Genomic DNA, 21,391 nt, shown 5'->3' on the forward strand with positions numbered 1-21,391 from the left:
TTTTTTAGCTTTTTTATTAGTTTTTAGTTTTTTTTGTAGTAGTTTTTTTAGCTTTTTAGCTTTTTTATTTTTTTTATTAGTTTTTAGTTTTTTTTGTAGTTTTTGCCTTTTTTTAGTTCTTTCAGTTTTGACGTCACCTGATCCAGTTTTTTCAGGTGACGTCACCTGATCCATCCACAGATCCACAGACAACTTATTTTTATATATATAGACTAGCTGTTGGGGAGGCGCTTCGCGCCCCCCAAGCCCCCCCCGCGCGCGTAAGTCGTTACGCGCCATATTAGTTACGCGCCATTGTAGTTGTGTCCCTGTGTCCCACCTGTGAATATAGATAGATTTATATATGTGTTTCAAACTACGTAAAAATTGCGAATATACAACATTCTTGGCTTTCCCATTGTCTGTCCATATACAAAGCCGTATGTACTAATAATGACGTCATATGCAAACGCTCTTTTTACAAACAAACAAACATGCATACACACAACTCGTTTTTATATAGATAGATAGATAGATAGATACAATACAAATTAACTACGTAAAACTTGTGAATATACAACAGTCTTCGCTGTCCCATTGTCTGTGTGTATAAATAGATTGTCAGGTTTACCGACCCTCAAAGATGCAACATACAATTGTACATTGGTAAAGCAATCTGTATTAAGATCTATACCGCATTTTTCTAGTGATTGCCCTTGAGCTTTGTTGATGGTGGTTGCAAATGCTAATCGAATTGGGAATTGCAATCTTTTAAATTGAAAAAGCAGATCCGTTGGAATCATGGGAATGCGAGGAATAAGAACAGCCTCACCCTCATAAGGCCCTGTCAAGATTGTGGCATCTATTAGGTTTTCCATTTTTTTTTTTACGGCAAGTCGCGTGCCATTGCAAAGCTTTGGTGGGTTGATATTTCTTAAAAGTATTATTGGTACGCCTATTTTTAGTTGTAGCAGGTGTGGTGGACACCCTGAAGGATCTATGGAATTTAAAAATTCAGATGGATAATTAACCGCTTCATTTGGTTCCGAAATACAAATTAACTGCGTAAAACTTGCGAATATACAACATTCTTCGCTGTCCAATTCTCGCTGCATATAAATAGATTGTCAGGTTTACCGACCCTCGAACATGCAACGTACAATTGTCCATGGGAAAAACAATCAGTATTAAGATCAATACCACATTTTTCTAATGATTGACCTTGAGCTTTGTTAATGGTGATTGCAAATGCTAATCGAATTGGGAATTGCAATCTTTTAAATTGAAAAGGCAGATCTGTTGGAATCATGGGAATGCGAGGAATAAGAAACAGCCTCACCCTCAAAAGGCCCTGTCAGGATTGTGGCCTCTATTAGGTTTTCCATTGTTTTTTTTACGGCAAGTCGAGTACCATTGCAAAGCTTTGGTGGGTTTATGTTACGTAACAATATTATTGGTACGCCTATTTTTAGTTTTAGCACGTGTGGTGGAAACCCTGAAAGATCTATGGAATTTAAAAATTCAGATGGATAATTAACCGCTTCATTTGGTTCCAAAACTGTGTCGACTGACTTGTAAAGGACTGCCTGGTCTTGAATCTTGGTCAAAACAATATTGTTGATTTCGTGGACGTCTATATTTTTGGGTGCGAGAATCGCTCTTTCACTTAGCCATTTATTGTTTTTATAATTTTTTAGAATATTCGGAAATATATTTTCAATCAATTCATTTTTGGACGTCACTAAATTACAGAAATCAGCAGGTAGTTGTATACGTCCTGAAATTGAGTCTACTGGGAGCTTTCCGTTTCCCATTGCTAGCAATTGATCTGAAAATGTTTGACCAGAGTCATCGTTTTGCAATCGGACACGCATATTTGTAGTTAATTTTAATGTTTTTACGTGTGCCCATAAATTAGAATTTTTCAGGCAAGCATTCATTTCGTCTGCAGGAGTTGATCTAGGTATTATAGGTAATGTTTGCCTGAAATCTCCTGCAAGCAATATTAATGTGCTGCCAAAGGGTTTCGAATTCCCTCTTAAATCTTTCAAGCATTGATCCAGAGCCTCGAGCGATTTTTTGTTTGCCATTGTGCACTCATCCCAAATAATAAGTTTGCATTGCTGCAATACTTTAACCCATCCCAGATGATTTGGATATATTGCACGTGGGAGTTTCTGTAGAATACAAGTTCAGAGGCAATTTCAAAGCGGAATGAGCAGTTCTTCCACCAGGCAGCAATGTTGCGGCTATTCCGGACGACGCAATTGCCAACGCTATATCATTTTTAGATCGAATTGATGCCAGAATCAGTTTTATCACAAACGTTTTACCAGTACCTCCTGGCGCATCCAAAAAGAAAATTTCTCCAACGTTGTTATCGACACAATGCATTATCGTATCATAAATGTCTTTTTGTTCCGACGTTAACTTGGAAATGTTATTTTGTACATACGACAATAGATCACTCGTACTGTAACTTTGTTCACGATCCAATTCTACACATGTCGAAACAGCAGCGATACGGTTAGGTGAAGGCATTCCCAAACCCTGAAGAGGTTTGTTTGCCATACTTATGCAAATATCTTCTATAACAACTAAAGTGTAGTTATAAATTTCTGGTGTAAAATCAAAAGTCATGTCTGACGTCTCTAACTGTTTTCGATGAAGTATATCTTCGGACATTTTGACTTATATTTTTCCCATAAATCTGTAGGAGCTGATGGAGAGCAAGTTGTTAAAATGATGCCAAACAATGCACGAATTTGACTTGGGGTTGACGTTTCGCACGCGTCATTGATGCAGTTATCCCAGTGTTGGTCATTCTCCAATAAATTCAGAGCTTGGCATGCACTACGGTAAGTGTCATGTATAGTACCATTTACAGTCCTCAAATACTCAAAGGATGTCGGACCGGGTACATTCACCAAAAGCAGGCGTAGAAAGAAGCATTCATGTTGATTGGGGTGAACGGTGTAGAGTCTTCCTATCGTGGTATCTTTGAAGATGGTAGGTTGGCCGTCGACTGACTTACCCTGTTTTCGACGTTCAAATACTTTATTTTTAGTATTCCACGTGTAATACGAAGGCACTTCAGTATACAGCAGTTTTTTCGCAAAAGAATCATTTTTGCAAAGCGAAAAAAAAGCTGTTAATGTTGTATCCGGTGGATTCAGGACTCTTTGTTGCACGTTGGTTTCCGTGAAATAAACACGTTGACCATTCTGTAAATGTACCGCTAAGTGAACAACAGCTGGACTACGTTCATGTATCGGAAATGAAAGAATTCGCCAAACAGCTTCATTACTGCTTATGTATCTTCCAGCCTGATATTCCACGATTTCATCGAAATCTTTGATTTCGGACTGCAAGCCAAAAACTGCCATGTCACTGCCTTTGTTGACGTATTTACATATATATTTTATTGCCTTTACGGAGTTACAGTATTCAACGTTTATATGTGCATTAAATGTTTTAGATAATAAAGGGGAATATGGAACAACCCACTGGTTATCTACTTCGATGGTGGTACCGTTACGCTTCTTTATTATTGCTGTTTTACCGCCATCTTCAGTAGATCTTCTTCTATATTGTGGGTAACCATCATTGCCAGTAATTGTTTTGGGTACTAAAAGTCGAGGATATTGCTTTGTGCACCTTCCTTTGGCCATGCATGGTGAATTTTCGTTCAGTGCACCGCAAGGTCCATGTATCATATTTTTTACAATAATATCATGTAACCCCTTATCGACATTTTTATCAGGTATTTCAGCGGAAATCACATCATCAATTTCGTTTGAAGTAATTTTTTTATGTAGCCAGATTAGTATATGTGCGTGTGGCAAACCTCGTTTTTGCCATTCCACTGAGTACATCCAGCATCGCACTGACCCAAACACTTCATGTTTTACAAGGTAGTTTATCAGTGATTTCAACTTTTGCCGGAAGACACGTGCCGTAATGTCATGCCTATGAACCGCCGATTGTCCTTGAAGTAAAAGCTGCAGTATCTCGTCCCAAGATTGATTACATGTAAATGTAATAAATAAATCTGACGACCATAGAGACGAACATACGCAATAGCATCTTGAGCATATTCATGCATATGACGGGGACTGCCAGCATATGACGAAGGTAAAATTGTTAATCTTCCAACGTTTGTGGTATTACCGTCATTTATAACTGCATCTCGCAAATGAATGTATTGTTCAGAGCGGAGCTTGGTCTGATTCAGGCGGATATATAGCAAACGTTCTGATTCAATTTTAGCATACATATCCACGACAAATTGGTGAAACAATTCACGGCATTTTAAAATATAATTTTCTTCATCCTCCCGAATCATTAGTCTATAGGAATAATAATGCATTGCACTGCATTTCTTATTCATTTCTTTGTTAGTGGCTGGATTCATCAATTTAATATTAAAGTGATAGCCGTCGGCTCCATCCCAAAAAATGATAGGATATTGTAGGGCATCGTAGCATCGATGAGTTTCAGCAATTCTTAACAACTGAGCGTTTCGCTTATGTAGAATAATATCTCGAGGTAAAAACTGATCACCGACCATAACGATTGCCACTTCGTCGATAGTCGGAGCATTGTATCTACGCACATGTTGGCCAGGAGGCGTTTTTTCAGCGGAAATAACAATTTTATGAGTATCAGTAGGCATCAAATCGGTGGCTGTTTTGAACAGACGCACTAAATTATTATTTTCGTGGAAAAGATGTTGCAATTGGGAAACGATTGTCCTTTCAACGTTGGGAGAAATTTTGCAACGTGCATTCAATTCAGAATTTCTATCACTGATGAAGTACAATTGTAAAAATTTATGATTCTCGCCTAAGAATGGTAGAAGGGACCCTGCTTTATGATAAATTTGCCCTTTTACTTTGAAAGTAGACATAAATTGATCTGGATTTTCGATTTGGGCTCCAAACGACGTCATTTGGAAACATGAGTTGTATTGTCTGATTTTTGACAAAAAACGCTTAGATTCTGACGTAGTTCCAGTAAGGAAAGTCTTCAATGGCTCTGGTGGTGCAGCCAATAGAGGAAGTTTAACTTTTCCTGAGGCGCAACACATTCCCATTGTTTCACCATTGAATTTCAAGGCCTTGCAATAGGGACAAATTTTAGACATTGTCCCGATTTGAACACATCTACTCAAGCTATAATCATCGACTGGGTTGTACCTGAATGCCAGGCGATAACTTTCAGATTGCTCTGATTCCTCGGCACGCTTTCTTTTCTTACTTTCTCTATCAGCAGCAAGCCTGATTTCTTGCTGTTCTTGTAATTCCTCGGCACGCTTTCTTTTCTTACTTTCTCAATCAGCAGCAAGCCTGATTTCTTGCTGTTCTTGTAATTCCTCGGCACGCTTTCTTTTCTTACTTTGTCTATCAGCAGCAAGCCTGATTTCTTGCTGTTCTTGTAATTCCTCGGCCCGCCTTCTTTTTTCACATTCTTTTAGCAGCAAGTCTGCTTCTGCGTTGCTCTGGTAGTTCCTCGGCATGCTTTCTTTTTTCACTTTCTCTTTTAGCAGCAAGTCTGCTTTCGCGTTGCTCTGGTAGTTCCTCGGCACGCTTTCTTTTCTGACTTTCTCTATCAGCAGCAAGTTTTCTGGCATAGACTCTTTGAGCATCTTCATCAGTCATTATAAACTTAAGCATTAATAGAATTCTACGCGAACATACGTCTTATATAACTTGAATGACGTCACGCCTTCAAAGCAAAAATGATGGCAGCTAATTTCATGACGTCAGCCGAAACATGACGGCGAACATATGTCTTATATAACTTGAATGACGTCACCTTCAAAGCAAAAATGACGGCAACTAATTTCATGACGTCAGCCGAAACATGACGTCACCCGATCCATCCACAGACAGACAGACAACTTATTTTTATATATATAGATAGATACTAGCTGTTGGGGTGGCGCTTCGCGCCACCCCAACACCTAGTTGGTGGGGGCGCTTCCCGACCCCCCCAAGCCCCCCCGCGCGCGTAAGTCGTTACGCGCCATAATAGTTACGCGCCATTGTAGTTGTGTCCCTATGTCCCACCTGTGAATATATATATATATATATATATATATATATATATATATATATATATATATATATATATATATATATATATATATATATATATATATGGTTTTAACTACGTAAAACTTGCGAATATACAACATTCTTTGCTGTCCCATTGTCTTTGCATATAAATAGATTGTCAGGTTTACCGACTCTTGAACATGCAACATATAATGGTCCATGGGAAAACAATCTGTATTCAGATCTATACCTCATGATTCTAATGATTGCCCTTGAGCTTTGTTGCTGGTGATTGCTAATCGACCATTCCCTGTCCCGGTGTCCCGGTCGTCATTTATATCCCCCTGTTTCCCCCGGTCTCCCCGTTGTAGTTGTGCCCCTGTGTCCCGGTCGTCATTTATATTCCCTGTGTCCCGGTCGTCATTTGTATCCCGGTGTCCCGGTCTGTATATACATTCGTTTTTTAGTTTTGTTTTTCTCCTTTATTTTTTTCCTTTTTTTTTTTTTTTTTAGTTTATTTAGATTTTTAGATTTTTTAGTTTTTTTTATTAGTTTTTAGTTTTTTTTTCTTTTTAGTTTTTTTGTAGTTTTTACCTTCTTTTTAGTTTTGTTAGTTTTTTTTTTTACTTATGTCCTGGTCGTCATTTATACTCCCTGTGTCCCGGTGCTTTGTTGATTGCTAATCGAACATTCCTTTTGTCCTTTTTTTTTTTAGTTTTTTATTGGTTTTTACCTTTATTTTAGCTTATTTTTCAGTTTTTTCCTTTTTTTTAGTTTTTTTTTTTTTTTTTTTTTTTTAGTTTTTTACCTTTTTTTAGTTTTTTTAGTTTTTTTAGTTTTTTAGCTTTTTTACTTTTTTTATTAGTTTTTAGTTTTTTTTGTAGTTTTTGCCTTTTTTTAAGTTTTGTTTTTCTCCTTTATTTTTTTCCTTTTTTTTTCTTTTTCAGTTTATTTAGATTTTTAGATTTTTTAGTTCTTTTATTAGTTTAGTTTTTTCAATTTTTTTTTTAGTTTTTTATTGGTTTTTACCTTTATTTTAGCTTATTTTTCAGTTTTTTCCTTTTTTTAGTTTTTTTTAGTTTTTAGTTTTTTTAGTTTTTTACCTTTTTTTAGTTTTTTTAGTTTTTTTAGTTTTTTAGCTTTTTTATTTTTTTTATTAGTTTTTAGTTTTTTTTTGTAGTTTTTGCCTTTTTTTTAGTTTTTTTAGTTTTTTAGCTTTTTTATTAGTTTTTAGTTTTTTTTGTAGTTTTTGCCCTTTTTTAGTTTTTTTAGTTTTTTAGCTTTTTTATTTTTTTTTTTTTAGTTTTTAGTTTTTTTTGTAGTTATTGCCTTTTTTTAGTTTTTTCAGTTTTGACGTCACCTGATCCAGTTTTTTCAGGTGACGTCACCTGATCCATCCACAGATCCACAGACAACTTATTTTTATATAGATAGATATATATATATATATATATATATATATATATATATATATATATATATATATATATATATATATATATACTAGCTGTTGGGGTGGCGCTTCGCGCCACCCCAACACCTAGTTGGTGGGGGCGCTTCGCGCCCCCCCCAAGCCCCCCCGCGCGCGTAAGTCGTTACGCGCCATAATAGTTACGCGCCATTGTAGTTGTGTCCCTATGTCCCACCTGTGAATATAGATATATATATATATGGTTTTAACTACGTAAAACTTGCGAATATACAACATTCTTTGCTGTCCCATTGTCTTTGCATATAAATAGATTGTCAGGTTATCTCCCTGTTTCCCCCGGTGTCCCCGTTGTAGTTGTGTCCCTGTGTCCCGGTCGTCATTTATATTCCCTGTGTCCCGGGTCCCGGTCATCATTTGTATCCCGGTGTCCCGGTCTGTATATACATTCGTTTTTTAGTTTTGTTTTTCTCCTTTATTTTTTTCCTTTTTTTTTCTTTTTTAGTTTATTTAGATTTTTAGATTTTTTAGTTTTTTTATTAGTTTTTAGTTTTTTTTTCTTTTTAGTTTTTTTGTAGTTTTTACCTTCTTTTTAGTTTTGTTAATTTTTTTTTTTACTTGTGTCCTGGTCGTCATTTATACTCCCTGTGTCCCGGTGCTTTGTTGATTGCTAATCGAACATTCCTTTTGTCCTGGTCGCTTTCTCTTTGAGTGTCGTCATTTATTTTTTTCTTTTTTAGTTCTTTTAGTTTTTTCCTTTTTTAGTTTTTTTTAGTTTTTAGTTTTTTTAGTTTTTTACCTTTTTTTAGTTTTTTTAGTTTTTTAGCTTTTTTATTTTTTTTATTAGTTTTTAGTTTTTTTGTAGTTTTTGCCTTTTTTTTTAGTTTTTTGTCCTGGTCGCTAGATTTTTTAGTTCTTTTATTAGTTTAGTTTTTTCAATTTTTTTTTTAGTTTTTTATTGGTTTTTACCTTTATTTTAGCTTATTTTTCAGTTTTTTCCTTTTTTTAGTTTTTTTTAGTTTTTAGTTTTTTTAGTTTTTTACCTTTTTTTAGTTTTTTTAGTTTTTTTAGTTTTTTAGCTTTTTTATTTTTTTTATTAGTTTTTAGTTTTTTTTTGTAGTTTTTGCCTTTTTTTTAGTTTTTTTAGTTTTTTAGCTTTTTTATTAGTTTTTAGTTTTTTTTGTAGTTTTTGCCCTTTTTTAGTTTTTTTAGTTTTTTAGCTTTTTTATTTTTTTTTTTTAGTTTTTAGTTTTTTTTGTAGTTATTGCCTTTTTTTAGTTTTTTCAGTTTTGACGTCACCTGATCCAGTTTTTTCAGGTGACGTCACCTGATCCATCCACAGATCCACAGACAACTTATTTTTATATAGATAGATATATATATATATATATATATATATATATATATATATATATATATATATATATATATCCATCCATCCATCCATCCACAGACAACTTATTTTTATATATATAGATATATATATATATATATATATATGTGTGTGTGTGTGTGTTTTTAACTACGTAAAACATGCGAATATACAACATTCTTCGCTGTCCCATTGTCTGTGCATATAAATAGATTGTCAGGTTTACTGACTCTTGAACATGCAACATATAATTTTCCATGGGAAAAACAATCCTTATTCAGATCTATACCTCATTATTCTAATGATGTGTCCATGTGTCCCGGTCGTCATTTATATTCCCTGTGTCCCGGCGGTCATTTGTGTCCCGGTGTCCCAGTTTGTAATTTCTCTTTGAGTGTCCCGGTCGTCATGTATATTCCCTGTGTCCCGGTGTCCCGGTCGTCATTTGTGTCCCGGTGTCTCGGTCTGTAATTTCTATTCGAACAATCCCTGTGTCCCGGTCCTCATTTATATATCCCGCCTGTGCCCCCGGCGTCCCCGTTGTAGTTGTGTCCCTGTGTCCTGGTCGTCATTTATATTCCCTGTGTCCAGGTCGTGATTTGTGTCCGGGAGATCTATACCTCATTATTCTAATGATGTGTCCCTCTTTTTCCGGTCGTCATTTATATTCCCTGTGCCCCGGTCGTCATTTGTGTCCCGGTGTCCCGGTCTGTAATTTCTTTTTGAACAATCCCTGTGTCCCGGTCGTCATTTATATATCCCGCCTGTGCCCCCGGCGTTCCCGTTGTAGTTGTGTCCCTGTGTCCCGGTCGTCATTTCCCTGTGTCCCGGTCGTGATTTGTTTCCGGGTGTCCCAGTCTGTAATTTCTCTTTGAGGTTCCTGGTCGTCATTTATATTCCCTGTGTCCCGGTCGTCATTTGTGTCCCGGTGTCCCGGTATGTAATTTCATCAGTTGACAAACATGACGTCAGTCGACAAACAACTTCATGACGCATACAGCTCAATCCTTATAATGACGTCACTCGACAAACATGACGTCAGTCGACACACAAACATGACGTCACTCGAACCACAGACACACAGACAACTTATTTATATGTATATAAATAGATAGATATACATATTGTGATTCCTCGGCAAGCTTTCTGTTCTTACTTTCCCTATTAGCCGCAAGCTTGTTTTCTTGCTGTTCTTGTGATTCCTCGGCAAACTTTCTTTTCTTACTGTCTCTATCAGCCGCAAGTTTTTTGGCATAGACTCTTTGAGCAGCTTCCTCGGCTGTTGCCATTGTAGGTTCTTCAGTCATTTTACAATGAAACATTTTTCCGTGAACGAATGTCTTAAATACCTTTAATGACGTCATCGTCATAATGACGACATGGCGACCTGATGACATGACGTCACTCGACAAACAGACACACAGACAACTTATTTATCTATATATATATAAATAAGTTGTCTGTCTGTCTGTGGGTCTGTGGATCTGTGGATCAGGTGACGTCATGTTTCGGCTGACGTCATGAAATTAGTTGCCGTCATTTTTGTTATGACGATGCTTAGTATATTGTAAAACACATTAATTTGGTTAATAATATACCATTTAAAACACCAAAAGGAACATGCTGGAATAGTCACTCGGTGAGAGAGGGTGTCAGAACGGAGAATGAAGGTCCCAGGTTAAAATCCTGGTTAGGCTAAAAAAGGTAAAAAACTAAAAACTAAAAAAAACTGAAAAAACTAAAAAAAGGCAAAAACTACAAAAAAACTAAAAACTAATAAAAAAATAAAAAAGCCGAAAAACTAAAAAAACCAAAGAAACTAAAAAAAGGAAAAAACTTAAAAAACTAAAAACTAAAAAAAACTAAAAAAGGAAAAATGAAAAATAGAAGAGAAAAAGAATACTAATAAAATTAAAAATAAAAATAAAAAAAATAAAAAAGATAAAAAGCTAAAAAAAGGTAAAAACCAATAAAAAACTAAAAAGAAAAAAAGGTAAAAAACTAAAAAAAAATTCATCTAAAAAACTAAAAAAAACTAAAAAACGTAAAAACTAAAAGAACTAAAAAAGTAAAAAAAAAACTAAAAAAAGGAAAAAACTGAAAAATAAGCGGGATATAAAACAGGGGGATATAAATGACGACCGGGACACCGGGACATAAGGAATATAAATGAATCAGAAAATACAACTCATGTTTCCAAATGACGTCGTTTGGAGCCCAAATTGAAAATCCAGATCAATTTATGTCTACTTTCAAAGTAAAAGGGCAAATTTATCATAGAGCAGGGTCTCTTCTACCATTCTCAGGCGAGAATCATAAATTTTTACAATTGTACTTCATCAGTGATAGAAATTCTGAATTGAATGCACGTTGCGAAATTTCTCCCAACATTGAAAGGACAATCGTTTCCCAATTACAACATCTTTTCCACGAAAATAATAATTTAGTGCGTCTGTTCAAAACAGCCATCGATTTGATGCCTACTTATACTCATAAAATTGTTATTTCCGCTGACAAAACGCCTCCTGGCCAACATGTGGGTAGATACAATGCTCCAACTATCGACGAAGTGGCCATCGTTATGGTTGGTGATCAGTTTTTACCTCGAGATATTATTCTCAGGGTTTCCACCACACGTGCTACAACTAAAAATAGGCGTAACAATAATACTTTTAAGAAATATCAACCCACCAAAGCTTTGCAATTGCACGCGACTTGCCGTAAAAAAAAAACAATGGAAAACCTAATAGAGGCCACAATCTTGACAGGGCCTTATGAGGGTGAGGCTGTTCTTATTCCTCGCATTCCCATGATTCCAACGGATCTGCTTTTTCAATTTAAAAGATTGCAATTCCCAATTCGATTAGTATTTGCAATCACCATTAACAAAGCTCAAGGTCAATCATTAGAAAAATGTGGTATAGATCTTAATCCTGATTGTTTTTCCCATGGACAATTGTACGTTGCATGTTCGAGGGTCGGTAAACCTGACAATGTATTTATATGCAGCGACAATTGGACAGCGAAGAATGTTGTTTATTCGCAAGTTTTACGCAGTTAATTTGTATTGTATCTATCTATATAAAAACGAGTTATGTGGATGCATGTTTGTTTGTTTGTAAAAACAGCGTTTGTATATGACGTCATTATTAGTACATACGGCTTTGCATATGCACAGACAATGGGAAAGCCGAGAATATTGTTTATTCGCAATTTTTGCGTAGTTTGAAACACATATATAAATCTATCTATATTCACAGGTGGGACACAGGGACACAACTACAATGGCCCATAACTAATATGGCGCGTAACGACTTACGCGCGCGGGGGGGCTTGGGGGGGGCGCGAAGCGCCCCACCAGCTAGGTGTTGGGGTGGCGCGAAGCGCCACCCCAACAGCTAGTATATATATAGATAGATAGATTGGAAAGTCTTCTTCTAAGCACTTGTAGTGGACACGGTAACACATTGAGCAAAAACGCGTTTTTTTTAGGTTGATCCTGCTAGAATGAATAAAGTACCTGACTCTCCACCTCCAACTTTAATTAAGGCTGAGAGCCCGTCCTCTTTCCTTTTATTCTCCATTTGAAAGTCTGCTTCTAAGGACTTCTAGTGGACGAGGTAACACATTGAGCTAAAACGCGTTTTTTTAGATTGATTCTGCTAGAATGAATAAAGTACCTGACTTTCCACCTCCTCCTCTAATTAAGGCTGAGAACCCGTTTTCCCCTCTTTTACTCTCCATTTGGAAGTCTCCTTCTAAGGATTTCTAGTGGAAACGGTAACACATTGAGCTAAAACGCGTTTTTTTTAGGTTGATTCTGCTAGAATGAATAAAGTACCTGACTCTCCACCTCCTCCTTTAGTTAAGCCTGAGAGTCCTCCTTCTTCTCCAGACACTAAACGAGATAACGCTCGAAAGGATCGCTTCGATCATGTATGCACGAGTACTCCAGCATTGAATAGGTAAGAGTTAGAAAAATAATATTTCAACTTCTTATATTTATTTTCATAACTTTACGGGAAAGACTAATAGACTCAAAAGTGTAATAGTGTGTGTAAGCTTTGATCTCCAAAATGACAAAAAAAAAGTTCCTAACAGAGAATCTTTGAAACTAAAAATTAAAGGATTGATCGGTTAAGAGGTATATTTTGTTTTTAAATAGTTATAAAACGTTGAAAATTGAGTGAAAGTTATAAACTGAAAAGTTATGAAAAAGTACTTGATAGCTTTTTGCTTCTGTTTTCTAGTATTTTTATGCTATTGTTCCTAGTCTTAGGCAAAGATTTTAGAACGAAGATGTTGGAAAGGCATTTCAAGACGAGAAAGCTATTAATTGCTGTAAAACTAATACCTATTGCATTGACCACCCATACTCTTCTTCAAAACAGGTTAGCTGTATGTAAGCTGCGACAAGAATAGGGTTTCGATTATTAATTTTTTGTTTTGCAGAAAAGAGCTTCGACATTTATTTAGCAGTCTGGGTCGGTGTGGGTGTGTGGGGGGGGGTGTCATTAGAGGGGTTCTTTGCCTGTTATGTAATTTTATTGGACGTTGGTGTATTTATATTTCAGCTCACTAGGGCCATGGAAAGTTAATGAAGTATTGATTGCAAGGTTTGTTAGCTTACGCATCTTTTATGTATTAAAATCGATTTATATAGTCTTTTAAAGAAAAGATTAGACTTCACTTCAAAACGTGGCAAAGTTTTTTTAGTTTGACGAATACTCTAGACACAGTTATATTTTCTTTAACACAGATGGTGACATCAATTAGATGTTGATATTGTCAAAATCTACATTTGTGGATATTTCTTCCTTGAGACACTCTTCTAAGCATAATTTTCATGGTATAATTTAGAATTGATACCATTCCATCCGAAGAACTTGTCAATATGTCAAAATTTCGAATAGTGAAATATTATTCCCTCTAGGGAAGGTATATCGAATAATCTAATTTTCATACCCCTCTGAATAATATCATAACTGCTTGTGATCAAGTATGTGCGTTATCGTGTGTCATCAAGTTTAGCACGTGACTTGAACATTTTTGTCCAGGTACTTGTTATTAATATGCTCCTCCCTGCCTTATTTATCTTTCACATGGGTATGACTGAATAGTGCTTTATGCCCGTCTAAAGCATCTGAAAGTAAACATTCAAAATGTTAAATCGTTAAATGTTAAGGGTTCACTTTTTTTATGATGGTTTATGCTCCGCATCTTCTGTGCGAATTTGTAAGTAGGCAAAAATAAATTTATTTTTACAGCATGTGTAAACCCTTCGTTATTTATGGATTTTATTTCTATGCTTTGGGGTAAAAAAAAAGAAACCCACTGTAGGTATGTCGTTGGAATCGATATGATGCGGTTGGCTTGATATTTAAGCGAAATTTGAAAATAATGCACCACCTCTGGGCAAGTCTATGCCTAATGTGCTTTGTCATTTTATGCACCACTTCTTTTCATATGTTACTTTATCTTCTTAGCGGCATATATGCCAATTTACCCTGCACTGGTGACAAAGTTTGTGCTTCACTACTTTACACTGTTGATTTTTTTAGTGTTTAATTTCATTTTTGTTAGTTTATCTTTCTACTTCATAAATTAAAAGTTGGCTTTATTGTAAAACAGATTCTAATATTAGCAGGACCAAAAACCTTTCTGCACCCAAGATTTGCAGTTTTCTAGGTTTTTCTTTTGCTCAACTTTTTCTATATTGTGTTTTTTTTACCAGCGCTTCTCTTAGGACGCCTGAGGGCACTCGAGGTCAATACTATGCACCAGTGACAGCGCTTAGCTACTCAACAAATACAAAATCGTATCAGTCTCTTGGTCCAATTCAAAGTTCTGGATATGGTACTGGCTCACGTAATAATCTGTATTCACCCGTTTCCTCGAAAACACTTGAAAGAGCCAAATCCCCTTACAGCTCTGGTAAGTTACTAAAATAATTAATAATTTTCTAGTTCCTCATTGCTCAGTAGCTAGGTAAGGTGCTTTGAAAAGTTACTGAAATGATAACTGATTTTTTGGCTATTGAATACTCAGTAGCTAGGTAAGTTATTCTGGTAAGTTCTGAAGTAATTACTGATTTTCTAGTTACTCATTACTCAGTAACTAGGTAAGTTGCACCTGTAAGTTACTGAAATGATTACTGATTTTTTACCTGTTGATTACTCAGTAGCTAGGTAAGTTACTCTGGTAAGGTACTGATTTTCTAGTTATTGAATACTCAGTATCTAGGTAAGTTACTCTTGTAAAAGTGGTAAGTTCTGAAATAGTTCCTGATTTTCTAGTTACTTATTGTTCAGCAGCTAGGTAAGTTACTCTGGTAAGCTATTGAAATGATTACTGATTTTCTAGTTATTGAATACTCAGTAGCTGGGTAAGTTACTCTGGTAAGTTACTGAAATAATTACTGATTTTCTAGTTACTTATTACTCAGTAGCTAGGTAAGTTACTCTGATAAGTTACTGGTTTTCTGAAATAATAGAAGTTTATTCCAAAAAGGATAAAAACGTAATTGAGAGTGAATGTGTGAAAGAAAAGGGGAATATCTTAAACTTGATGTGACAAGAAGGTTAGAGGAAAATCGGATCTTTATCAAAGTGTTTACAAGTCAATGAAGCAAAGAAATGAAAGAACTATATTAAAAACTATAAAGAAACAGACACTACAGGTTTTTTTTTTCTTGTTGTTCAAGATAGGGGATTGTTTAGTTTAATGCAGGTTCTATGTATACGATTTTTCTGTCATGACGTTCCCAATGGTATATTTTTTATTTCGACTCGATTTGGTAATGGGTTAAATTTTCCGATTTAGTAATGGTCGATTCGGTAATTGGCCGAGGGTCTTTCTTTACTTGGTTCCAGCTACCGCTGCAGCCACGTTGAACTTTTATTCGCAATAAAACACATTTCGTAACAAATATAAGTTCATAAAGTAATACGTGATTATTATTGATAATCTTTCGTAATGTGAAAAAGAACTGACCGTTATTCGCACTATATAATAATGTTTATTTGTTTCTAACCCTCAACAACCGCAGAAAAGCATAGCGATAAAAAGAAAGAAAAAAACACTTTAATAGACAACAAACCCTAGAAGCTAAATCAGAGAAGTAAGGGCACATTGGGTACCAGCTACTTAGATGTGGACTGGGTTAGTTTATCATCAAGCTCCGTAACTTTCAAACTGATATCTGCGACAGCTGAGAGTCCAATTACAAATATAAAGTTCTAACGTTTATAGCGTAGTGGCATAAGCAATAAAAAAAACTGAAAAGCTAAAAATAACTGTGATCAGCCTGAACGGATATCTTTATAATGAGGAAGAGGATAGATTCCAGAAAGAAACCAAGCTGAATAATTTGCAAAACCGAGTATAATGCAGCGAAAGATGTTCTATTGTATCTGGTGTAATTAAGGAATAGTTTAAGAATAAATTTACACAATTTTCTTCTTCCAATCAGTAAAGTCGGGATGCATCTTAGGATTTGGTTTTAATAACTTCAGTCTTCAACTACTGAAAAGGGGTAACCAACGAGATAGAAAACGATAAAGAAGATAGGCGGGAGGAAAAATAAGAAACCAACTATATAGTAAGCAATAAAAAGGATAAGCCAAAAGATAAACCGTATAAAGAGGAAGCCGACGACAAAGAAAACGATACATAGGATACGACATAAGATAAGGAAGAAACCGTTGAGATAAAAAACAATAAAGAGGATAAGCCAAAGAATAAAGAGGGAACAAGCGAGATAGAAAAGGACAAAAAGGATATGGCAAAGAATAAACAGGATATTGAGATAAAAAACCAAAGAGATGAAAACCGATAAATACGATAAGAAGGAACCAACAGGATAGAAAACAATAGAGGGAATTGACCAAAGGATAAAGAAGAAACTAACGAGATAGCTATGATTCTTAGTCGAGTCGTAGCGTTGCTACGAATAAAACGTATTCACACTCTGAAAAACTAAGAAAAGTTTAATTGCTTGTGAAGTATTGAAGCATCAGGAATAAAATGTTTAAATGTTTCAAATGTTTAAAAGGGACATTTCTGATTTTTTTTTTCCTAAACAAAACTTCGTTAATTTTTATTTTTATTCTTCAATAGTGAAAAACTGCGTTTACGCTTTTCTGTCTTGTTATACATGGTGCTGTCGCTGTGTTTATATTCCAAGAATTGGCAAACTTTTCCAAAATGGAAATCGAAGAAACACGTGACTGAACTGCTAAATAAAACTTAAGTAAGCAACTAGAACTACATGTCTTAAATGTGAGTTTAAGTCAAGCCAAATAGCTAATTTAAATCACCAGTTTTCTTGAAGGCCACTAGAAGCGTCCCTTTTTTGCTTGTTTTGGCGCATCAATCCCAAAGATTCTTGACAACCCTGATAAGAGTAGGTGAGTTTTCTAAGGCTCACAAGGGAGTATACTTTTTTCTACGGCTGTCATCCGACAAACGTTGTTCCAAATGTTCCAAACTAAGTTGTTTGTAGTTATGCGCAGTTTTTACTTATACGTCTACCAAGCAAAAAAAGGCGTGATCGAAATTGTAGCCTAAAATGCGTCAGGTAAAAAAAAAAAAGAAAAAAAAAATCTGCGAGATCTTTTTAGGTCAATTTGATTAAATCTATTCTGAAGAATACGGATGAGCCTTCATTTGTAACTCGGACTAAAAGTTACATAACATCTTTTGCATTGCTACAATGACTTTTAATGCTAGAACAAGGACAATAAATTTATTATAATAAATAGAAAACGGAACTATTTTCTGAGGAATTAAGGAAGTACAAAATAAATGATGCTAACATTTAAGTATAAGATTAATAATGTTTATTTGACATTATTCGCAGTGATCAGGCTGGGTTGCATCCAGGATTTGTGTTCTTTCTGGGGGTCATTCTTTTCGGGAGGAGGGGCTCAAAAAAGTTTGAAAAGTGCATGCAAAAAATTGTGTGCATTTTTGTCATGTTTTTAAGAGTCGGACAGACATTTTAGGAGAGGAGGAGGTTTTAACCCAATAACCTCCCCCGGGATGAGTCCTTGTAATCAGGCTTCATAAATAAGGATAAAAATACTCAGTTTTTCATTAACAAATGTAGTATATATATTTTTTCTAAGTTTCCGTTATTGTTTAATAGGAAGTACACCTCTTCCTGCCAGTTCCTTCAACTCCCGGCGTGATTCGCGGGACTTGATAGCACCTCTTCGCTCTCCTCCACCGGAAAATTTCAGTGAAACTATCCGTGTGAAGTCAAACAAACCTCAGACCTTTGGCGATGCTGAAACCGATTATGTCCAACGATACTCTAAAAAGACAGTACCAACAAAGGATGGATACACAATGGAGGTCGTCGAAAGCTCTGAAAATACTACTCATAGTCGATCTAGGTATTTACGCTATTTTTAACTTCTTTTGTTCTCTCTTGGGTTAAATTAATTTGATTATTTTAATAAGAAGAAATGTTTGCTTCGTTTGGACAGAGGAAACCTAGGGCTAAGGGCTCAATAAGTAATAATTCTAAGGCATAGATAATTTCGGTATATCAAAAAGAGGAAGGTTAATACCGCTTGCGGCAGGGAGGGGATATCAGGGGTTGCCTGAAGCCATTCATTTGGTACGAAACGGTTTAAGGGCTTGTAATATCAATATTCAACAAGAGGGATACCAATATTTCAACTCTAATCATTTTGGGAAGAAGGACGTATCGGAAGGGCTTTTGGCCAAGCCTTAGGAACAGACGGGTCAAAATGTGCATCCAGCATGTGGTAAATTTCAGTTCTAGGTCTGATTGTAACTATGCCAAAATCCTAGGTCCAATGGGTTCTTGTTCATTTATACCTGTTTCGGAAAGTTTTTTCTTAGCGACTAATGTGCTTCTAAAATCATACCTTCTATGATTGCTTATGCTTTTTCTCATTCTTTTTGTTGCCCATTCTTTTGTTCATTCTGTAATTGTACATTTGTTGATATGGGTAAATGTAGAAAATATGGGGAGAATGAGGGCCTGATTTCATTTTGTGGCTATAAGTAAACGTTAAGTTCCACGGTATGTTATGTGCAGTCGTTTCCAAAGCTGAAAAACATGTATCACATTTTTACACAGTTGCATCGATTGGAGGGAGAATTGCCCCCCCCCCTGAATTTTTGACCTCTTCTTCACCTTAATCGAAAATTGTTGACTAAAAAATTTCTCTTTTTGGTATTCTTATTAAAATAAAATAAAAAACAGTAAAACTGCCCCCCCCCCCTCTAGATTCTGAGAAACTCACTCCCCTCCCCTATTTTTATTAAATTAAAGCCATTGAGTTTAAATCAGAACAAAACTAGATTTTCAGCTTTTGCGGGAATAGGTCTAATTTGTATCAGGTATTGGATGGAGAACAATGTGCAAGTTTAGAAGTTTAAAAGCTGAGAACAATAAACCGAAACAAAGCCAAATAGATTTCGTTAACTATTTTTTACAAAAGAAAATTACACATTTTTAGAACACCCAAGATATTTTTAATAATAAAAAAAATGGACTTTAAGTTGAACAAACGGTTGACCAGCTTCAAACTTAAGCTGGAGAGAAACCACACATTTTTTTTTTTTGAATATCCTTCCAAGAATACAATTTTATAATCAATATTTACAATTCAGTTGTATGACTTTTTATCCATAACAACAAAATTACAATGAATGTTACCTGGCTTAACTGCTGAAAAAATTTAATTTTTCGAAAAATAAGAATTTACAAGGACTGAGAACTTTTTCTTAGAACAGTTAATAAAATAAAATCTTAGCCAATATTCGGCTACAGGAAAAACTAAACCAAAGAAGCTAATAAAACTAAATTTAAAACCAAAAATAAAAACTAGGGTTCAAAGACCCTTAGTTTTATATCTTCTCAATTGTAAGCTAAGAATGACAAAAAAAATCGTTAATTCATGCTAGTGTTTGGGCCTGTTTATTCATGTAAAAATTCTTTCATTTTTTAATTTTTAGCTACAAAGAGACAGACGGAAAGAGATTCCATGGGAACGATTACAGCTACGTTGAAGTTCGACCAAGAGAATCCGGTGGTGTAATAATTCAGCTACGTAGTGGTGATGGTAGACCTTATTAATGTGGTGCAGCTAAAAATAGTACCAGCAATTAGTGTAATGAAAGTTTCAGAGACTAATACAAAACTTATATGACTTGCAGTTGAACCCAGCTCCGCAGGTTAATCCCAGGGAGCATTTAGTGAATGATATCAAGGCCTTTTTAATTCCACAGATGATTAGTGTAGTCTTTGTTGCCTTATATTTTAAACTTCACTTTTCGGCTTTTTAGATCTACTCAATTATTATGAATATAAAATTATGCAAATATATAAATATGAAACTTAAATCCTTGTAACTGGTGTTTAATTGTTCGGAGTAAGAAAATTTTGAATTTTATATTTTTTTTTTTTTGTTATTAAGAGAGCCTGAAAATTTTTTACAACATGGAAATAAGCTTCAAACGTATGTTGTCAAGATTAGTGTTACAAAAATCTGTAGCAAGTTTGACATTGCTCAATCTAATGTTCCAGCTTATATACTTGCTCAGCCTTATTCTATAGCAAATTTATTTTGCCTTACTTATTCTATAGCAAAAGGCTATAGAATAAATGCGGTTAAAATCAGCAGATCAGAAAGAAAAGAGCATTAAATGAAATGTTTTTTTTTCTGAAATTTAGAATGTTTTACAGGAGTTTCTAGTAAGCCTATTTTCAGAAGAGTGAACCGAATCTGGTGTACTTACTTCATGCTGCCCAATTCTGACCGTGACATAACTTTAAAAAAAAAAAAAATTTTTTAGATTCTTATGTTGCTGGAGTGTAAAAATATTAACCTTGACTTAACCTAAATTAACCTTGACTTGATGCCCACTTAATTGGACAATCTGTCTTGGTTTTTTCTACAAATGGCCATGACTTGACTTTTCCCACAACTATTTCATTTTTAATACAATACATGACTTGATGCCCACTTAATTGGACAATCTGTGTTGGCTCAATACATAGGATCAAGAAAAAGCTAAGAAATAAGATTTTGAGCAAACAGTAGCTGCAGGTGTTAGTGGCAGATACCTCCGGTTTTTCTGACTTCTACTGTTAGATTTCTTTTAGCTTACGTAAAATGTATTCCTTTCGTACATCCCCCCCCCAGATTTTGAGGCCTGAAATTGCTACTGGTCATTAGACAAAATTTCAGTTTGCACCCGTGTATTTGGTTAATTGTACATGTTCACAAGGAGGGACTGGCAAAAAAATCTCAAAAAAAGAGAGCTTGTGTGAAGTGTATGGGCCTAAAAGTCGGAAAAATCAACCTATTAGCTCTTCCTATAATTTGATCTTTCTCTTTTCTCTCTTCTATTCTTACATTATATTAATTTTGTCGTTTTAAAGGGCATATTATTTTTCTATTTTCAATTTTCTGGTTCAATGTTGTTTGTTTAGAGTAAAAAAGACAGTAACATAAAATAATTTTTAATTATTAATAATTATAAATATTTATTATTAAAATAATTTAATAT

At 35.0% G+C, this 21,391-nt stretch overlaps 1 protein-coding gene across 3 annotated transcripts in view; it reads left to right on the plus strand.

Annotated features, from left to right (window-relative positions):
- Nucleotides 1-20,221, plus strand: part of LOC136026154 (uncharacterized) — a 119,859-nt gene extending 99,638 nt beyond the window's left edge. For 2 of the 3 annotated variants that reach the window (XM_065702455.1, XM_065702456.1), the window contains exons 15-18: nucleotides 12,653-12,804; nucleotides 14,574-14,773; nucleotides 17,988-18,237; nucleotides 19,835-20,221. In XM_065702455.1, the coding sequence (XP_065558527.1) occupies nucleotides 12,653-12,804; nucleotides 14,574-14,773; nucleotides 17,988-18,237; nucleotides 19,835-19,955 (723 nt within the window). In that variant the 3' untranslated portion in view covers nucleotides 19,956-20,221. The remainder of the gene's footprint in view (nucleotides 1-12,652; nucleotides 12,805-14,573; nucleotides 14,774-17,987; nucleotides 18,238-19,834) is intronic. The other variant, XM_065702457.1, reaches the window with a different exon arrangement.
- The last annotated feature ends 1,170 nt before the right edge of the window (nucleotides 20,222-21,391 follow it).

The sequence above is a fragment of the Artemia franciscana genome, chromosome 4, assembly GCF_032884065.1.
Source record: "Artemia franciscana chromosome 4, ASM3288406v1, whole genome shotgun sequence".
In the NCBI taxonomy this organism is placed as follows: Eukaryota; Metazoa; Arthropoda; class Branchiopoda; order Anostraca; family Artemiidae; genus Artemia; species Artemia franciscana.